The following is an 18,540-nucleotide window of genomic DNA, read 5'->3' as shown; positions in this document are numbered from 1 at the left end:
CACCCTTAAGCCATGACCTCTAGTTCTAGTCTCACCTAACCTCAGTGGGAAAAGCCTGCATTTACCCTATCTATACCCCTCATAACTTTGTATACCTCTATCAAATCACCCCTCAGTCTACTACGTTGCAAGGAATAAAGTCCAAATCTATTCAGCCTTTCCCTATAACCCAGGTCCTCAAGTCCCAGCAACATCTTGTAAATTTTCAATCTTATTGATATCTATTCTGTAAGTAGATGAGATAATGACTGTTCTTCTAATGTTCTTAATCTTTTTTAATGCCTGTGGCATTATAACAGAGATATAACAAGCTCACTTCTCTGAAATAAAATCAAACCCAAGTTCCTAATGATGATGGACAAGGCAGGGCACACTATACACATAATCTGGGTGCAAGAGCCCCCAGTGTACAACGAGGAGTGAACTGTTACCTTCGTTTCATGGTGCCTGTCTGGAAATCCTCTTCCCGCTTTATCTCAGGAGGGTGACCACCATTTGCTTTCTCACTCTCTTCACTGTCGTCGCTGTGGGAGAAAGCAGAGGGCAGTTCCTTCTTAGGAACCCTCGTTGGCGGCAGGGGGATTGTCCTCTTCTCAGCTAAGCGTCCCCGATTCTACAACACATACAAAAAGATACAAGTTATTCTTAGGAGCAATACCCAAGTGCAAAACATAATTTGAAAAATATATAAAACAGCCATCTTTGAAGTGGACAAAAAAGAAAATTCCCTCCCAGCAGCCAATAGGAAACCAATCCATCTGTTGGATAGAATTCACCACAGCTGAAGACCCAGATGAGATTAAAGAGTTTGTTTGTCATGTGCACATTGAAACACATGGTGAAATGCACTGTTTGCGTCAACAGCCAATACGGTCCTGGTATATACTGGGGACGGCCTACAAGTATCAGCACACTTCTGGTGCCAAGATAGCATGCACACAACTTACTAACCCTAACCAGTACACCTTTGGTATGTGGGAGGAAACCAGAGCACCTGAAGTAAACCCACATGGTCACAGGAAGAACATACAAACTCCCTACAGACGACGGTAGAACTGAATCCGGGCACTGTAATAGTGTTACACTCTATCACGTATCCCTGAATAGTAGTACGGACTTGTATTTCTGTATCACCTTTCTCATCCCTTTTGAGATGTCCCAGAGTGCTTTGCCATCACGAGTGCATCTTGGATGTGCAGTAAATAAAGTAGCCAATTTACACACAGTAATGTCGCACAAACCACTATCTAATTATAGTCAAGTAGTCTGTACTTCAATCATATTTTTTAAAAAAAAATTTTAATTGACATATAGCACTGAATTGGTTCTTCTGGTCCTTCGAGCCACACCATCCAGCAATCTCCCAATTTAATCTGAGCCTAATCACAGGACAATTTACAATGAGCAATTAACCTACCAACTCATAGGCCTTTGGACTGTGGGAGGAAATCGGAACACCCAGAGGAAGCCCACGTGGTCACAAGGAGAATGTACAAATTCCTTAGAGACAGTGCTGGAATTGAACCTGGGCTGCCTGTACTGTAAAGCCTTGTGCTAACCACTACGCTACCATGCTGCCCAGTGCACCTGTGTACTTCCATGCCATATCAAAACAAAGTGAATGTTCACTTAATGTTGGACCTAAATTTCACAAAGGAAACTGAAATGCAAGGGTTATTAAAGAGCTTAGCTTCATTTACAACATGTATGTACACGACATCGAAACATACAGTAAAATGCATTGCTCGTGTAAAATCAAATTAGTGAGAATTGTGCCGGGCAGCCCGCAAGTGCCATGTTTCTGGTGCCAACACAGTGCGCCCACAACTCACTAACCCTAATCGTACATCCTTGGAACGTGGGAGGAAACCGCAGCACACTGAGAAAACCTACGCAGGTCACGGGGAGAATGACCTTACAGACAAATCTGAGAAGCAGAATCCACAGTACTTGAATTTGAATTTAAAAGTGAGATTCAAACTCAGTCTCAACCTCTGAAAACTAGCTGACCAAGTTAAAACATTCCAAAGAACTTACATAACACCACAGGACTTAGGAACAGAATTAGGCCATTTGAGCCATCAAGTCTGCTTTGCTGTTCTATCATGGCTGGTTTATTTTCCCTCTCAACATCATTCTCCTGTCTTCTTCCCATAACTATGACATCCTTACTAATCAAGAATCTATTACCTTCTGTTTTAAATATACCCAATGACTTGGCCTTCGCTGCCGTCTGTGGCAATAAACTCCTCAGATACACCACTCTCTGGTGAAAGAAATTTCTCCTCATCTCTGTTCTTCTATTCTAGAGCTGTGTTCCCTGGTGCTAGTCTATGCTACAAGAGGAAACATCCTTTCCACATCCACTCTATCCCACCCAACCATTCAGCACATCTACACAGAGCATTATTGCAGGAAAGCAGCATCCATCATCAAGGATCCCACATTCCAGACCACGCTCTCTACTTGCTGCTGCCATCAGGAAGGAGGCACAGAAGCCTCAAGACCCACATGACCAGGATCTGGAACAGTTATTACCCCACAACCATCAGACTCTTGAACCAGAGTGGATAAATACACTCCCCCTAACACTGAGCAGATTCCACAACCTATAGACTCACTTTTAAGGACCCTATAACTCATGCTCTTGATATTTATTGCTTATTTATTTATTATTATAACTTTTTCTCTTTTTTGTATTTGCACAGTTTGTTGTCTTTTACACATTGATTTCTTATCCTTATTTGTTCTGTGAAGTTTTTCATAGATTCAATTGTGTTTCTTTGTATTTACTGTGAATGCCTGTAAGGAAACGATTCTCAGGGTGGTATATGGTGACATACTTTGTACTTTCAAACTTTAATCTGGGCTTTTCCAGAAATCTAAGATTTTCCACAGATCCTATTTCTCTAATTGTTCCCAAGCAACTTGAAGTAATCAGTTTATGTATGAAACCCCTTTTTACTGGGTGTCTCAAGAAACATGGTTGGTTAACCCCTTGTTAACAAGGCAATAGACTCAGCAATGGCCTTTTATAACTAAAACAGTCAAGTGTGCACAAAGTTGGAGCTCAGACCTTCCAAAGGTTGGAGTTGTCCATGTACTGATAGCGCCAATTCCTATCCATCGATCACCGATAGAACTTTCCATCCTGGACTCCATTGAATCAGGCATTCCAGTTGAATCAAATCCTACCACCAATTCTCCTGATCATCTTCCTCCTTCATCGCCAACCGAAAAAAGGACCTGAACCCCTTTAGGGTCCATCACAAAACCTCTCCTCCCAGTTTTTTCTAGAACCTTCTCCCAATTCCACCATCCTGACTGACTGACCCTACATTCCTAAGCTGAACATCACAACTCTGCATCTTTAACAGTATCCCAAACACTACCAGCAGAACACACTTTTTACAGAAAACCATTAAATGAAATACCCTACAGCATTAGCAGTAAAAGCTTAACATGTAGACCATTCATATCAATTACTTCAAAATTGGCACAATGTCATCAGTATTATGTCTTTCTCTTCTTCAGTTTGTTCGGCTCAAGCTAGCTCGTTATGTTCTTGCATCTTATTGTCTATGTGCACTGCACTTTCTCTGTAGCTGTGACACTTTATTCTGCATTCTGTCATGATTTTACTCTGTTCTGCCTCAAAGCACTGTTGTGTTGATGTGATCTATACGAACCAAATGCAAGACATAATTTTCCCTGCAACTTGATACGTGTAACAATAATTAACCAATCTTAATTCCAGAAGAGCCCAAAATAACAATGAGATATTTAGTTATAATAAAATAAGAATTAGTTATCAGCTAGTTACACTTTGAAGGTTATAATACAAGTAAAAGGATCAAGGAGTAAAACACACAAAATGCTGAAGGAACTCAACAGGTCAGGCATCATCTATGGAGAGGAATAAAGAGTCAATATTTCGGGCCAAGACCCTTCATCAAAAGTTTTTTTTCTTCAGAAAGAATCTTTGAAGCCAACACAGCCTCAAATCAACAGAACTCAATAGCCACCCAGAAAAGCTGCTTCTGCTATTGACCTGGATACAGGCTCTGGTGAAGCAGAGTCTGATAATGTACTGACCTTCATCAGCACTCCTCTGGTTCTACAAGAAGCAAACCTTTCAGGAATGTAGTGGTTAGTGCAGTGCTTTACAGTGCCAGCAATCACTGCTCTATTCCCACTGCTGTCTATAAGGAGTTTGTATAATCTCTCCATGACCACGTGGATGTCCTCTGCGTGTTCTGGTTTCCTCCCACATTTCAAAGACGTACCACAAAGGGTTAGTAAGTTGTGGGCATGCTATGTTGATGCCAGAAGCATGGTGACACTTACAGGCTGCCCAGTACAATCCTTGCAGATTGGATAAGTACATGGATGGGAAAGGTATGGAGGGCTATGGTCTAGGTGCAGGTGGATAGGACTAGGTTGATTAAAAGTTCAGCATGGACTAGATGGGCCAAAGGGCCTGTTTGTGTGCTGCAGTGCTGTTTGAACTTATTACAAAGACCATTCATAAACCTGAAGTTGCATAGAGGCACGATCAGGTAAATCTGCATTCCAAAGACAGAGGGTTAGGGTTAAGGTTAGTAAGTTGTGGGCATGCATTGGAAGCATGGCAACACTTGTGGGCTGCCACCCCAGCACATCCTCATACTGTGCTGGTTGTTGATGTAAATGCCGCTTTTCATTATGTGTTTTAATGTATATCTGGCAAATAAAGCTCATCTTTAAAAAATGTTTGATAGAAAATAAATTCCAACATGGGCCATGCATTCTCATCCAAACAAGAAGTTCCTTACACCTACAAGCACAACTGTCAGAGAATGCAGAATAAGGTCGGAGCCTCACCAACTATCAGCTTGGTGTGATGTTAAACAGTCCTTTTCATGCCTGCTTTCAGTAGGTAGCTCGCTCACCTGGTGCGCAAAGGTGGTGTATTAAAGCCCAGTCCTGAAATACTATATCCAGAATTCAGACCAGTGGTTCCTAATTTGGTGATATCACCCACCCCGGGGGTGGTGGGAGTTTCTAAGTGGGTGATAAAGATAAAAGGAGCTGTGGGGGAGGGGGAGTACTCAGTAGCAAGCTGAAGAACTACAAGTTTAATTTTAGAAATGAATTATTTAATGAATAAGTATATTCAGTATAAATTATTAAATATTCATATAAGGATATGAAATGAATATACATTTGATCTAAATCTTTGACAAACTTCTATCATTCAAAGCTCAAAGTACATTTTATTATCAAAGTATAAATATGTCACCATATACAACCCTGAGATTCATTTTCCTGCAGGCGTACTTAGCAAATCTGTAGAATAGCAATTATAACAGGATCAATGAAATATCAACCAGAGTGCAGAAGACAATAAACTGTGCAAATGCAAATAAAAATAAACAGCAATAAATAACAAGAACATGACATAAAAAGATAAAAGGGTCCTTCAAGTGAGATCATTGGCTGTGGGAACATCTCAATAGATGGGCAAGTGAGTGTAGTTATCCCCTTTTGTTCAAGAGCCTGATGGTTGAGGGGTAGTAACCATTCTTGAACCTGGTGGTGCGAGTCCTGAGGCTCCTGTACCTTCTACCTGATGGAGCAGCGAGAAGAGAGCATGGCCTGGGTGGTGGAGATCCCTTATGATGGATGCTGCTTTCCTGTGACAGCTTTTCACATTGATGCATTCAATAGTTGGGAGGGCTTTACCAATGATGTACAGAGCCGAATCCACTACCTTTCATAGGATTTTCCCCTCAAAGGTCTTGGTGTTTCCATACCAGGCCATGATGTAGCCAGTCAATAAACTATCCACTACACATCTATAGAAGTTGGTTAAAGTTTTAGACATCATCCCGAATCTCTGTAGACTCCTAAGGAAGTAGAACCACTGCTGTGTTTTCTTCACAATTGTACTTATGGGTGGTGGAGAGTATATTGACTGGTTGCATCACAGTCTGGTGTGGAAACACTAATGCCCTTGAATGGAAAAGCCTCCAAACAGTAGTGGATATGGCATAGTCCACCACAGGTAAAGCACCCCCCCACCACCATTGAACACATCTACACAGAAAGCTCCATGCATCATCAAGGACCCCCACTATCCCGGTTATGCTCTCTTCTCATTGCTGCCATCAGGGAGGTGGTACAGAAGCCCCAGGACTCTCACCACCAGGTTCAGGAACAGTTACTACCCCTTAACCATCAGGCTCTTAAACCAGAGGTTCACTCACCCCAACAATAAACAGTTCCCACAGCCTACTTTCAAGGAGTCATCATATGTTCTTGATATTTATTGCTTGTTTATTTATTATTAGTAGTACTTTTTTTTGTATTTGAACAGTGTGTTGTCTTTTGCACATTAAATGTTGACCATTCTGTTGGGGGCAGTCTTTCATTGATTCTATTGCATTTCTTCTTGTTTTTATTGTGAAAGCCCACAAGAAAATGAATCACAGGATTGTATATGGTGGCATACATGTGCTTTGATCCTCAGTGCCTCATAATTGATTACAACGGGTACATAATTACCTCATCACTTGCTCACCCGCTGTTTACTTAGACTTGGCTTAAAAGTGTGTTTATAGTTGTTGAAAAGCAATGTGACATTTCTGTATTTGACATATGATGAGAAATTTGGACTGAAAAGATCATGTTACTTCCAGGTTTGGCCTGTGCATTAATGCCATTCATGACTGTAGTACAGTGTTAGCTAGTACAATTCCCATAGTCTAGACATGCAGTGACATAATTCCTGTGAATTAGGGTATTGCATTCAATAGGGTGAAATTCAGAATTTACCCTCTCAAAAGGTCTTGACCGCATTTGAAGGCTCCTCAAATATTTGAAGAGAATACATTCTGATAAAAGCAAACAAGAACTAGGCTTATTTTCAGTCACTTCATGAAAACTTTCAGAAATGGAAAACACTTCAAAACATGTTTGCCAGCACTTCACAATAAAACAGCATTGCTTCATACAACATTTCATTGCTCATTGCTTAATTTGAAAAGCTGATTCTGCCAGCAGTAAGGGAGGTTTTGAGCATGGTTCTGCAGAAGCCACCAGACCAAATAATTAAAGCTATTCCGAAAATTCTGTTCATAGATGAAGAGATGAAATGGCTGAAAATGTGGATGGTACATTCCACAACATATTTTGGACAACAGAAATTGATCTTCAGTTGGATAAGTCAACCTTGCCAAGCAATGAATCTTGCTTCTTGCTTCATAAAAAAATTAAAGCACGGTTCAAAAGTTGTTATTTGCAAGTAGACTGGAAACACTTATGAAGCGGGTGTCAATATTTCAGGGTTGTCGAGCAATTTTTCAAAAAAAATTCCATTCACCAACATTCTTGCTTGCACCATCAATGACAGAACGCCACTGTGGGGTTATTACCTTCTTGAAAAAAGCTGTGGGGTATTTACCATTTACTGTAAAATACACAAACAACATCCCGTCACAAAAAAAGATAAGTAATTGGCTGCACAGATCATTAAATACTGTTATCACAGCAGTAAATAAAATCAAGTCCCATGCTCAACTATTTTGAAAGCTTTGCATCGAGACTGATGAACGCTTGCTGTTGCACACAGCTGTCAGATGGCTCTCAAAGGAAAGTGCCTGAGACGCTTTTTGAAACACAAAATTCTTTGAAGACTTGAATGCTTCATTTAGTAATCAACTCAAGAATATTCAGCATGACATTACTTATTTGTCAGAATTATTTGCAAATGCCATCGGCAAGGAGAAATCAAATTCCAGGATTATGCACTAATTGACAAGGGTAGATTACCAGTGTCTCCCTCCTCCCTACTTGTGACATTTTCAAGGAGTGTTGCAGACAAAGGGGCAGACATTGTTGAGGACACATACCACCCAACCCCAATACCTGACCCACTAACATCAGCAAGAGGTACAGGAGCATCAGGACTAGGACTGACAGACTGAGTTAACAGCTTCTTCCCTTAGGCTGTGAGACTAATGAATACTCTGCCACCACTGAGATCTCGTTACTAGGACAGCGAGCCATTTGCTGTTTATTGTACTGCTTACCTGTGCTTCACAATAGATGCATTTTAAATACATTTATTAACTTATTTGTGCTGAGTGTGAGATTTGTTTTGTGTGTGCACTGTGGAATGTTGTTTCATTTGGTTCTATATTTGTACAGTCAGATTACAATAAACTTGAACTTGACAGATAGGCCTTTAGGGAGCATAAAACAAATATTACAAGCCAGGTGGTGTGTGCAGTGGCTGAATGGCCAGGTTTGGAACCAAGAACATGGGCCCAACAATCCTGAGATCCAAGTTCAAATCCCATCAAGGAGGTTGTGGAATTCAAAGACAGTTAACAATCTGAAAACTTGGGCAAATAAAAACAATGTATCAAATCTGAAACACAGTGTTGCTGACAGTGCGGCAGTCCGAGTGTATCGACCTAGAATTCCTCAAAATATTGACAGGACACATCAGGTACGTCTTTATATACGCACTCCCCCATCCGATTCCCACATCTCACCCTGCTCTCTGTCCCACCAACCAGACAGGACTAAACAACATTACAAACACAGAGCTGCCCTTCTGCCTGCATAACACACAAAGCGCTGTAGGAACTCAAAGTCAGGCAGCATCTACGGAGAGGTCAGCATTTCAATCCAAGACCCTTCATCAGGAGCTGGAAAGGAAGAGGAAAGAAGCCAGAATAAGAAGATACGGGGAGAGGAAGGAGTACAAGATGGCAGGTGATAGTAGAGACAAGGTGAGGGGGAAGATGGGAGGATAGGGGGGGGGATGAAGAAAGAAGCTGGGAGGTGATTGGTGGAAAAGGTAAAGGGCTGAAGGAGGAATCTGATAGGAGAGTAGAGTAGATCACAGGAGAAAGGGAAGAAAGAGGGGAACCAAAGGAGGTGTTGGGCAGGTGAGGAAAAGAGAAGGGGTAAGAGGGGACCCAGCTTGGGGAATGGAAAAAGAGAGAAGGGGGAGGAGCTAGAATTATCCAGAAATGAGAGATATCAATGCTCATGCCGTTAGGTTGGAAGCTACACAAATAGAACATGAAGTGTTGCTCTTTCAACCCGACAGCTGCCTCATCATGGCAGTAGAGGAAGTTACCTCAGCCCATAACCCTTTAGGATATAATATTTTGAAAATACAATGCCATTTTTTTTCTGCATGTTTGCCCTGTGGATCTTTCTGGAGTAGAAGGCAACAGGAATCTATGACAAAAATTTTGTTAAATAAGTAAATGTATACAACAGAATATATTTCACCATGAATTGCCAGCAAATGTTACAGCAGACAGGCCAATTGTGACCACTTGTGTTAGATTAGCTTATACACAAGAGATTCTACAGATGGTGGAATTCCAGAGCAACACACATAAAACGCTGGAGAAACTCAGGAGGTCTGGCAGCATCTATGGAGAGGAACGAGTAGTCAATGTTTTGGGCTGAGACCCTCCATCTTTTAGATAAGCTTTACTTATCACATGTACAATCCAAACACAGTGAACTGTGTTGTTTGCATCAACACAGTCTGAGGATGTGCCTGCAAGCGTCAACACATAGCAAGCCATAGGACCATAAGACATAGGAGCAGAATGAGGCCATTCAGCCCACTGAGACTGCTCTGCCATTCATTCGTGACTGATTTATTATCTCTTTCAAACTCATTTTCCAGCCTTCTCCCCGTAACCTTCAACACCCTTACTAATCAAGAACCTATCAGACTCCGCTTTAAATATACTCAATGCCTCCACAGTTTTCTGTGGCAACGAATTTCACAGATTCACCACCCTCTGGCTAAAGAAATTCCTCCTCATCTCTTTTCTAAATGGACGTCACTCCTCTGAGGCTATGCCATCTGGTCCAAGACTCCCCCAGTATAGGACACAACCTCTCCACGTTCACTCTGTCTCGTGCTTTGAATATTCAATAGGTTTCAATGAGATCCCCTCTCACTTTTCTATGCACTAACCTTTAATTTACTAACCCTTTTATATCTTCAAAATATGGGAGGAAATCAGAGCTCCTGGAGGAAACCCACGTGGTCATAGGGAGAACATACAAAATCCTTATAGACAATGGCAGAATTGAACCCGGATCATTGGCGCTGGAATAGCGTTATGCTAATGATGCCTCCTGGTATGCTGATCAACACAAGGAGCCTTCAGCACGACAGATACCTGTCCTCACCCACACTACAGGAAGGTGACAGTAACTCAAATAACCACGTGTTACAACAGTGGTGTGCAGAAGAACATCTCTGAATGCACAACACGCCATACCTTGATGTGGATGGGCTACAGCAGCAGAAGACCATGAACGTACACTCAGTAGCCACTTTATTTGATACAAGATGCAGGAAATAAGTGGTCACTGAGTGTAATAAATTATATAGTAAAGAGTCACAGAGAAACTATGGTAATAATGATATCAATCTAAATAACCAAAGAACACTCCCGATGAAGAATTCAGAGTACTTGATTTATAAAGATAGTGTAATCTCGATGAATATAATTCAGTTAATGAGTTTCTGCTTTTAACTTCAACTTGGCAGCTGGTTCTCACCAGAATTTGACCTTTGACATTAGTTGACAGACAAACTAGGCAACCACACAATTAGCACGTTACTCACCCGCTCTTCTCCTGAAGTGATACTCAGTCATAAGCCCTTTAGAGAGATAAAATTACTTGAAGGGCGGGAAATGACTGTATAAATATTAGAATCAAAGCATAACGCAGGTTTACTGAGGAGTCCCAACTATCATGATATGTCCTAACATGCGGCATTACTGTGTAGTACGAAAACGGTACTGTGACGGACAGGAAGGCTCTACAACGGGTCGTCAAAACTGCCCAATGCATCATCAGCACCAGCCAACCCTCCATCAAGGACATGTATAGAGAAAGCTGCTGGAAAAGGGCCAGCAATATCATAAAAGATCCCACCCATGTGTTTGTGGACAGTTTGCCCCACTTCCATTAGGGAGGAGGCGACATAACATCCATGACAGGACCACCAGACTCAAAACCAGTTACTTTCCACAAGCAATCAGGATGATGAATACCTTCCCCCACTAATCCACCTCACCACCACTACATGCACATCACCTAGTCTCACTTTATGCACAATCAGTAAGTATACTGTATAAGCTAATCCTATGTACTGTATATACAGCCACACTCAGTTACCTGTACATTGGGTTTTGTAGGATTGCCTTTATATTTATAATTATTGAGGGTTTTTTCCATTCTTTATTGTGTTCTTTGTGCTGCATCAAATCTGGAGTAACAATAATTTTGTTCTCTGTGACACTTGTATACTAAAGGATGGCCATTAACAATTTTGAATCTTGCATGAGGACACCTACTCAGTTTCAACCTATGTTTGATATCCGGGCACTGCAAACTTTACACAGCCCCCATTGGGCAGGAGTTACAAAAACCTGAAGCTCCACACCAACAGGTTCAAGAACAGCTACTTCACCTTGACTGCCACGTCACCACGGTAGTGTAACGATTGGCACAACACTATTACAGCTTGGGACATCGAAGTTCAGAGTTCAAATCCAGCATCCTCCGTAAGCAAGTCTGTTACATCCATCCCGTGAGCACGTGGGTTTCATCCAGGTGCTCCGGTTTCCTCCCACAATCCAAAAGAAGTACCAGTTAGTAGGTTAATTGGTCATCGTAAATTGTCCTGTGATTAGGTGAGTGTTAAATAGTTGAGCTGTTGGCTCATTATGACAGAAGGGCCTGTTCTGTGCTGCATCTTGATAAAAAATAAACAAATAAACCAGCAAAGCCTGATCATTACCTCAATATAGCAACACTATGATCACTTTATCCACCCTGCATTACAGTACAATTTTTAAAATTCAAACTGTGTTCTTTCTTGTATAATTAGTATTTATGTTTTCCCTCCATACATGCTGCTTGGCCAACTGACTTCTTCCCACAATCTGAGTTTGCTGCAGATTCCAGCATCTGCAGTCTCTCATGCCCCCACCCTGAAATAGGAGTTGGTTAACCCTTTGATAATGAGCACTCAGTTACTACGGAATAATAACAAGAGCTGTTCCAAGCATGCATCAAGAGTACCTATTAAAACCCATGAATTATATGTAGTTGTCCATAAGGCATGGGAGCAGAATCAGGCCATTTGGCCCATTGAGTCTGCTTTGCCATTTTTTCATATACGTCACCATATACTGAGATTCATTTCCTTGCAGACATACTCAATAAGTACAAAGAAACACAACAGAATCATTGTAAAATTACACACAAAGATGGACAAGCAAAGAAAAACAAACTAATAATAATAGATAAATAAGGCATTTATAATATTGAGAACAGGAGTCGTAGAGTCCTTGAAAGTAGTCCATAGGTTGTGGAATCAGTTGGTACCTCAGTGCATTGTCCCTCTCAACAGCATTCTCCTGCCTTCTTGTGTAATCTTTTGGTTCTTAATCAAGAACCTATCAACCTCTACTTTAAATATACTCAGTGACTTGGCCTCCACAGCTGCCTGTGGCAATGAATTCCACAGATTCATCACTCTCTAGCTAAAGAAATTCCTCCTCAGCTTCTTTGGTCTAAAGGGATGTCCTTTTATTCTGAGGCTGTGCCCTCTGCTACGAGGTTCCCCACTATTGGATACACATTCACTCTATCTCAGCCATTCAGCCCCTCATATCTGCTCCAACATTCAATAAAGCCCGTATCATCATTTACCTCAGCACCATGACACGTATTGCCTTAAGATCTAAAATGGTTAATTACAGGTTTTGTGAAAAAACAGATTTTATTAAAATTTAGAGATACAGCATGGTAACAGGCCCAGTTACACCCATGTGACCAATTAACCAACCAATCCATAGGCCTTTGGAATGTGGGAGGAAACCGGATAATCCTGAACCTTTATATAAATAACAAACAACAATGGACACAGCACCAATGCCTGTGGCACACCAATAGTCACGGGCCTCCAGTTAAAGAAGCAACAATCTACAACCACTCTCTGGCTTCATCTGCAAAGCCAATTTCTAATCCAATTTACTAATTAATCGTGAATGTCAAGTGACTGAACATTCCTGACCAACCTCCCATGCGGGACCTTGTCAAAGGCCTCGCTAAAGTCCATAAAGACAATATCCACTGCCTTGACTTCCATCAATTCTCCGGGTCACTTACTCAAAAAAATTCTGTAAATTGGTTAGACACAAGCCATGTTGACTATCCCTAAACAGTCTCTTGTCTATCCAAATACTTATATAACCAATCTCTTAGAATAACTTCCAATAACATTCCGACTACTGATGTCTGGATAACCAGTCTATAATTTCCTGGCTGATTCTTAGAGCCTTTAATAAACAACAGAACAGCATTAGCTATCTTCCAATCCTCCAGCACCTCAGCCATGGCCAAGGATGTTTTAAATATCATCGTTAGGGCCCCTGCAGTTTCTGCACGAGCCTCCCACAAGGTTTGAGGTAACACCCGCTCAGGCCCTGGGGATGTATCCACACTAACTTGCCTCGAGACAGCAAGCACCTCCTCTTCTGTAATCTGTATAGCATCCATGACTTTGCTTCTGCATTGCCTCCTGTCTATAGACCTTGTATCTGTTTCCCAAGTAATTACAGATGGAAAAATATCCATTTAAGATCTTTCCCATCTCTTTTGGCTCCGTGCATAGATTACCACTCTGATCTTCCAGAGAACCAATTTTGTCACTTGCAATCCTTTTCTCTTAATATTTTACATCTGTAGAGGCCCTTAAGATTCCCCTTCACCTTGTCTGCTAAAGCAAACCGCATGTCTTCTTTCAGCCCTCCCGATTTCCTTCTTAAGTGTTCTCTTGCATTTCTTATACTCAAGCAACTCATTTGTTCCTGCCTATACCTGCTATGCACCATTTTTTTTCTTAACCAGGGCCTCAATATTGCTCATAAACCTGTTATCCTTGTCTTTACTTCTGACAGGAACATACAAACTCTGCAGAGTGCCAGAACAGATAGTGGAGTATTTGCGGAATTAAACGTTGTTAGGACCTCAGACAAAGTCAGGACTCAAAAGGTCATGCAGGATGGGATTAATGTTCTGAGCTGCATATATTTCAATACAAGAATTGTACAAAAGGCAGATGAGCTCAGGGCATAGATCAACACCTGGAATTATGATACTGTAGCCATGAGTGAGACTTGGTTGCAGGAGGGGCAGGACTGTTAGCTCAGTATTCCAGGGTTCCTGTGTTTTAGACGTGATAGAATGAAAGGCATTAAAGGGGAAAGGGTAGCGATACTAGTCGAGGAAAATGTCACAGCAGTGTTCAGTCAGGACAGACTGGAGAACTTGTCTTGTGAGGCTTCAAGGGTGGAACTGAGGAATAGGAAACATATAATCATGTTAATGGGGCTATATTATCAACCACCCAACAGTCCACAGAATTTAGAGGAATAAATTTGTAGAGAGATCATAGACTGTTGCAAGAAACAGAAGGTTGTGATAGTAGGTGATTTTAATTTTCCACATGTAGACTGGGACTCCCGTACTGTAAAGGGACTAGATGGGATAATTTATCAAATGTGTTCAGGGAAGTTTCCGTAATCATGACATAGAAGTCCCAACTGGAGAGAGTGTGGTTCTAGATCTCCTATTAGGGAGTGAGATAGGGCATGTGACAAAAATTTGTGTAGTGGGGACACTTTGCAGCCAGTAATCATAATACCATTCGTTTCAAGGTAATTGTGCCAAAGGATAGTTCTGGTCCTCAGGTTGAAATTCTAAATTGGAGACAGGCCAATTTTGAAGGATCTGGCAAGTGTGGATTGGGGCAGATTGTTTACTGGCAAGGGTGTCCTTGGCAAGTGGGAGGCTTTCAAAAGTGAAATTTTGAGAGTACAAAGCTTGTATGTGCCTGCCCTCTCACAAAATTTTAATATATGCCAGTGATATTAAAGTTGCTCTGGATACTGATTATCCATGCCAGTTCAGGAGCCTGATGGTTGTGGGGTAATAACTGTTACTGAACCTGGTAGTGTGGGACCTAAGGCTCCTGTGTCTCCTGCCTGATGCTTGAGGGAATGAGATGGCGCTGGCAATATATGGCAATGTTTTGTGGGCAGCTCAGAGTTGTCAATATGATTCTATGTTGACTAAGCAAGAGCAAGTAGAATGAGTTAACATAGTCAATGAGGCCCAGTCTTCTTCTCCTTCTTCGAAAGCCGATCACCCATATTGGGGAATAGGCTGCCAACAGCAAATTGCCAAAATCCTCAGTCCTGGCCAACCTTTCAAGTTCCCAGGTGTAGCCCATCTTCTAGGTGCATCCTTTCTCTCCCAGGGATGAAGTCTTTGGAGTTTCTGTTGATATTTCTGAAGCACTGGGTTTTACAGGATGCGGTTGCTAGCCTCATACCCAACCCCTCTCCTACCACAGCCTGGCTTGGGGCCGTACATGACAGAGTTAGGTCTAGCCTTAATTGGAACAAACTGGATTAAGGAACTGGATCAGCACTTGTAGAATAACTTGGATAAGAAATGATTAGGGAATTACGATGGGCGAGGTATTTCTGCACAATGAGCTGGCACAGAATCAAGGGGACAATCAGTCTCATCCTGTGCAATAATGAATCCTCATCACCCCAAGGCACCTTTCTGTAGCTAACTCCACCAGAGGCGTTGATGTGTCATTGGAGTGTTGCCCACCTGTCTACTTAATCAGAACAAGATGCAACAAGGCAAGGGAGGTCAAAGATCAGAGGAACCATAGTTTGCATTCATAAAGTGCTTTTGAGTTAAAAATACATCCCAAGGCTTTTTGTGGAAGTTGCTATGGAGACAGTAAAACAAGGTCATATAGGAAGGAGGAAAACCACTTTTTCAATTACCAGACTAGCAATCATAAGACCAAGATTCACAATCCACTAACCTACAACTAAAAGCGTAAGATGGCAGGAACACTCAGTAGGTCAGGCAGTGTCTGTAGAGAGAAAAAAAACTGACACTGTTTTAGTTTGCGGACCCTTTGTCAGATTGAAACTTGATTTATATAGCTTTTGGGTTCCCCTCTCACCCTCTTCTCCTCTCCTCACATGCCCATCACCTCCTTCTGGGGCCCTCCTCCTTCCCCCTTCTTCCATGGTCCACTCTCTTCTCCTATCAGATTCCGAACACTGAGGGGCAGAAAACGCTGGTGGGAGTTGTGTACAGGCCACCTAACAGTAGTAGTGAGGTTGGGGATGGCATTAAACAAGAACTTAGAAATGCGTGCAATAAAGGAACAATAGTTATAATGGGTGACTTCAATCTACATATAGATTGGGTGAACCAAATTGGTAAGGGTGCTGAGGAAGAGGATTTCTTGGAATGTATGCTGGATGGTTTTCTGAACCAACACGTCGAGGAACCAACTAGAGAGCAGGCCATTCTAGATTGGGTATTGAAAAATGAGGAAGGGTTAGTTAGCAATCTTGTCATGCGAGGCCCCTTGGGTAAGAGTGACCATAATATGGTGGAATTCTTCATTAAGATGGAGAGTGACATAGTTAATTCAGAAACAAAGGTTCTGAACTGAAAAGAAGGGTAACTTTGAAGGTACGAGACGTGAATTAGCTAAGATAGACTGGCAAATGATACTTAAAGGGTTGACGGTGGATATGCAATGGCAAGCATTTAAAGATCACATGGATGAACTACAACAATTGTTCATCCCAGTTTGGCAAAAGAATAAACCAGGGAAGGTAGTGCACCTGTGGCTGACAAGGGAAATTAGGGATAGTATCAAGTCCAAAGAAGAAACATAAATTAGCAAAAAAAAGCAGCACCCCTGAGGACTGGGAGAAATTCAGAGACCAGCAGAGGAGGACAAAGGGCTTAATTAGGAAAGGGGAAAAAAGGTTATGAGAGAAAGCTGGCAGGGAACATAAAAACTGACTGTAAAAGCTTTTATAGATATGTGAAAAGAAAAAGATTGATCAAGACAAATGTAGGTCCCTTACAGTCAGAAACAGGTGAATTGATCATAGGGAACAAAGACGTGGCAGACCAATTGAATAACTACTATGGTTCTGTCTTCACTAAGGAGGACATAAATAATCTTGTGGAAATAGTAAGGGACTGAGAGTCTAGTGAGATGGAGGAACTGAGGGAAATACATGTTAGTAGGGAAGTGGAGTTAGGCAAATTGAAGGAATTAAAGGCAGATAAATCCCCAGGGCCAGATGGTCTGCATCCCAGAGTGCTTAAGGAAGTAGCCCAAGAAATAGTGGATGCATTAGTGATCATTTTTCAAAACTCATTAGATTCTGGATTAGTTCCTGAGGATTGGAGGGTGGCTAATGTAACCCACTTTTTAAAAAAGGAGGGAGAGAAAAACCGGGGAATTATAGACCAGTGAGTCTGACATCGGTGGTGGGGAAAATGCTAGAGTCAGTTATCAAAGATGTGAAAACAGCACATTTGGAAAGAGGTGAAATCATCGGACAAAGTCAGCATGGATTTGTGAAAGGAAAATCATGTCTGACGAATCTTATAGAATTTTTTGAAGATGTAACTAGTAGAGTGGATAGGGGAGAGCCACTGGATGTGGTATATTTAGATTTTCAAAAGGCTTTTGAACACACAGGAGATTAGTGTGCAAACTTAAAGCACATGGTATTGGGTGTATGGTATTGATGTGGATAGAGAATTGGTTGGCAGACAGGAAGCAAAGAGTGGGAGTAAATGGGACCTTTTCAGAATGGCAGGCAGTGACTAGTGGGGTACCGCAAGGCTCAGTGCTGGGACCCCAGCTGTTTACAATATATATTAATGATTTAGATGAGGGAATTAAATGCAGCATCTCCAAGTTTGCGGATGACACGAAGCTGGGCGGCGGTGTTAGCTGTGAGGAGGATGTAGGGTGACTTGGATAGGTTAGGTGAGTGGGCAAATTCATGGCAGATGCAATTTAATGTGGATAAATGTGAGGTTATCCACTTTGGTTGCAAGAACAGGAAAACAGATTATTATCTGAACAGTGGCCGATTAGGAAAAGGGGAGATGCAACGAGACCTGGGTGTCATTGTACACCAGTCATTGAAGGTGGGCATGCAGGTACAGCAGGCGGTGAAAAAGGCAAATGGTATGTTGGCATTCATAGCAAAAGGATTTGAGTACAGGAGCAGGGTGGTCCTACTGCAGTTGTACAAGGCCTTGGTGAGACCGCACCTAGAGTATTGTGTGCAGTTCTGGTCCCCTAATCTGAGGAAAGACATTCTTACCATAGAGGGAGTACAAAGAAGGTTCACCAGATTGATTCCTGGGATGGCAGGACTTTCATATGAACAAAGACTGGATCGACTAGGCTTATACTCACTAGAATTTAGAAGATTGAGGGGGGATCTTATTGAAACTTATAAAATTCTAAAGGGATTGGACAGGCTAGATGCAGGAAGATTGTTTCCGATGTTGGGCAAGTCCAGAACGAGGGGTCACAGTTTAAGGATAAAAGGGAAGCCTTTTAGGACCGAGATG

The 18,540-nt window shown here is 41.8% G+C and overlaps 1 protein-coding gene across 18 annotated transcripts in view; it reads right to left on the bottom strand.

Moving 5' to 3' along the window:
• Nucleotides 1–18,540, bottom strand: part of samd11 (sterile alpha motif domain containing 11) — a 337,921-nt gene that overhangs the window by 209,342 nt on the left and 110,039 nt on the right. For all 18 annotated transcript variants that reach the window (XM_073032287.1, XM_073032288.1, XM_073032289.1 and 15 more), the window contains one exon: nucleotides 432–613. In XM_073032287.1, coding sequence (XP_072888388.1) covers nucleotides 432–613 — 182 coding nt within the window. The remainder of the gene's footprint in view (nucleotides 1–431; nucleotides 614–18,540) is intronic.

The sequence above is a fragment of the Hemitrygon akajei genome, chromosome 29 (genome assembly GCF_048418815.1).
Source record: "Hemitrygon akajei chromosome 29, sHemAka1.3, whole genome shotgun sequence".
NCBI classification, from domain to species: Eukaryota; Metazoa; Chordata; class Chondrichthyes; order Myliobatiformes; family Dasyatidae; genus Hemitrygon; species Hemitrygon akajei.
The sequence above is the reverse complement of the archived record's forward strand: the minus strand, read 5'-3'. Positions and strand labels throughout refer to the sequence as shown.